Consider the following 2,454-nt stretch of genomic DNA (forward strand, 5'->3'; position numbering starts at 1 on the left):
TTTTTTTTGAGATAGGATCTCACTCTGTTGCCTAAGCTGGAGTACAGTGGCATGATCTTGGCTCACTACAGCCTCCACCTCCTGGGCTCAGGTGATCCTCTCACCTCAGTCTCCTGAATGGCTGGGAACACAGATGTGCACCACCATACCCAGCTGATTTTTTTTGTATTTTTGGTAGAGAAAGGGTTTCATCACATTGCCCAGACTGATCTTGAACTCCTGGACTCAAGTGATCCTCCTACCTTGGCTTCCTAAAGTCCTGCGATTACAGGCATGAGCCATTGTGTCCAGCCTGAAGTGAATTACTTTTTAAAGTAGAAAAACATGGAGGCCAAGGCAGGCGGATCACCTGAGGTCGGGAGTTCAAGACCAGCCTTACCAACATGATGAAACCCCGTCTTTATTTTTTAAAAAATGAAATAAAATAAAAATAAAAATAAAAATAAAAACAAAGTTGTTTTTATCTGTGACTCCTGGCCTCAAGCAATTCTCCCGCCTCAGCCTCTCAAAGTGCTGAGATTACAGGCATGAGCCACTACACACAGCTAAGTTACTTTTGCTCTGGTAATAGTCTTTTTCTGGACAATGTCAGATCTATCTACTGAGAGAATGTAGTATGAACTGTTTGCTTTTTCCATCAGTATAGCCCATATCCACCCAGTTATCTGTGGAAAAGCAAAACTAACAATTATTCTAATGTTTTTTCATTTAAGAAATACAGCTGATATATAGATATATCATATATATCATATATATTTATATATAACATAAATTTATATATATAACAGATAAATCTGCTGTTCAAACTATCTATTATATATATTATCTATACTATACAATATATAATATATATGTGCTGTTCAAACTATATATATAATATATAGTTATATATATTATATATAGTATATTATATGTGCTGTTCAAACTATATATATAATATATAGTTATATGTATATTATATATAGTATATTATATATATATACTATATATATATTATATATATAGTTTGAACAGCAGATTTATCTATTTATTTTTCCCTGTAGAGACAGGGTCTGCTTTGTTGCCCAGGCTGGGTCTTGAGCTCTTGGCATAAAGCAATCCCGCCTCAACCTCCCAGAGTGCTGGGATTACAGGCCCGAGTCACTGTGCCCAGCCTAGATTTCAATTTTTGGTACACAAATAGTTTAAAATGTAGATTGGTGAGGAATGCCTTCATTTGCTTTTCTGTAACTCCTTAAGTATGGGCAATAGAGTGCTGAGATGACACATTGTGACCGTACAAACAGCAGGAAATCTGCAAGATGAGACATTTTATCTCATGATAGTTCATAGTCTTGGATGGTAAACTCTACGTCCTTATCTTAGAATTTAGATTAAATATGAAATCTTTATTAGAAAGCAGTAGATATCCAGCCTGGGCAACATAATGGGATCTTGTCTCTACAACAAACACTGAAATTAGCTGCAGGGTGTGGTGGCATGTGCCTGTAGTTCCAGCTACTTAGAGGCTGAGGCAGGAGGATCACTTGAGCCAAGCAGGTTGAGGCTGCAGTGAGCCATGATCACACTACTGCACTCCAGCCTGGGCAACAGAACAAGACCCTCTCTCAAAAAAACAAACAAACAAAAAAATTGGCTGCATGTGGTGGCTCGTGCCTGTAATCCCAGCACTTTGGAAGGCTGAGGTGGGTGGATCACTTGAGGCCAGGAGTTTGAGACTCGCCTGGCCAATGTGGCAAAACCCCGTCTCTATGAAAAATACAAAAATTTGTTGGGCATGGTGTACCTGTAGTCCCAGCTACTTGGGAGGCTGAGGCAGGAGAATCGCTTCAACTGGGAGGTGGAGGTTTCAGTGAGTTGAGATCATGCCACTGCACTCCAGCCTTGGCAACAGAGCAAGAATCAGTCTTAAGAAAATAAAATTTAAAAATTAAAAGAGAAAACAATAGTTATTAATAGATATTAGTAACTAAGTCTGCTTGGCCAGATAAGGAGAGATTTTAAAAACTTCAGATAATTAGGTGCATGTCTTAAGAAAACTTCATTACCCACCTGGGGGAGACAGAATATTATTTGTGAAGTTACTGTCTCTTTTCTGTCATGTTTTATCCCATAGGACTGATCTAAGCCAGGATGACCCTGTTCAGGATCATTTGCTATTTAAGAAGACACTCCTGCCAGTCTGGAAGATGATTGCCAGTCACAGGTAGGTCTCCAAAGTGGTGATAGGATTATGTTCAGAACTGAAGCAGTAATACACATTGGGTTTTAAGCATAAAAAGAGATATGTTCATACCTCAAATGAGCCATAGTTGAAAGGCAGATTCTGTATCTAAGCCTGATTTATCTCAAAGTACTCATAGCTGCTTTAAGTCAGTCCAAGAAATAGTTGCTGTGCCATTTAAATTGCCTCTAGAAATTGGTTCCTATTTCTTTTTTTTTTTTTTTTTTTTT

The 2,454-nt window shown here is 38.1% G+C and overlaps 1 protein-coding gene across 1 annotated transcript in view; it reads left to right on the forward strand.

Annotated features, from left to right (window-relative positions):
- The window catches only part of LOC108284263 (bromodomain-containing protein 8-like), a 10,324-nt gene that overhangs the window by 5,636 nt on the left and 2,234 nt on the right, over positions 1-2,454 (forward strand). The window contains exon 4 of the mRNA XM_017500946.2: positions 2,117-2,206. Within this exon, the coding sequence (XP_017356435.2) occupies positions 2,117-2,206 (90 nt within the window). The remainder of the gene's footprint in view (positions 1-2,116; positions 2,207-2,454) is intronic.

The sequence above is a fragment of the Cebus imitator genome, unplaced genomic scaffold (assembly GCF_001604975.1).
Source record: "Cebus imitator isolate Cc_AM_T3 unplaced genomic scaffold, Cebus_imitator-1.0 Scaffold274, whole genome shotgun sequence".
NCBI lineage: Eukaryota > Metazoa > Chordata > Mammalia > Primates > Cebidae > Cebus > Cebus imitator.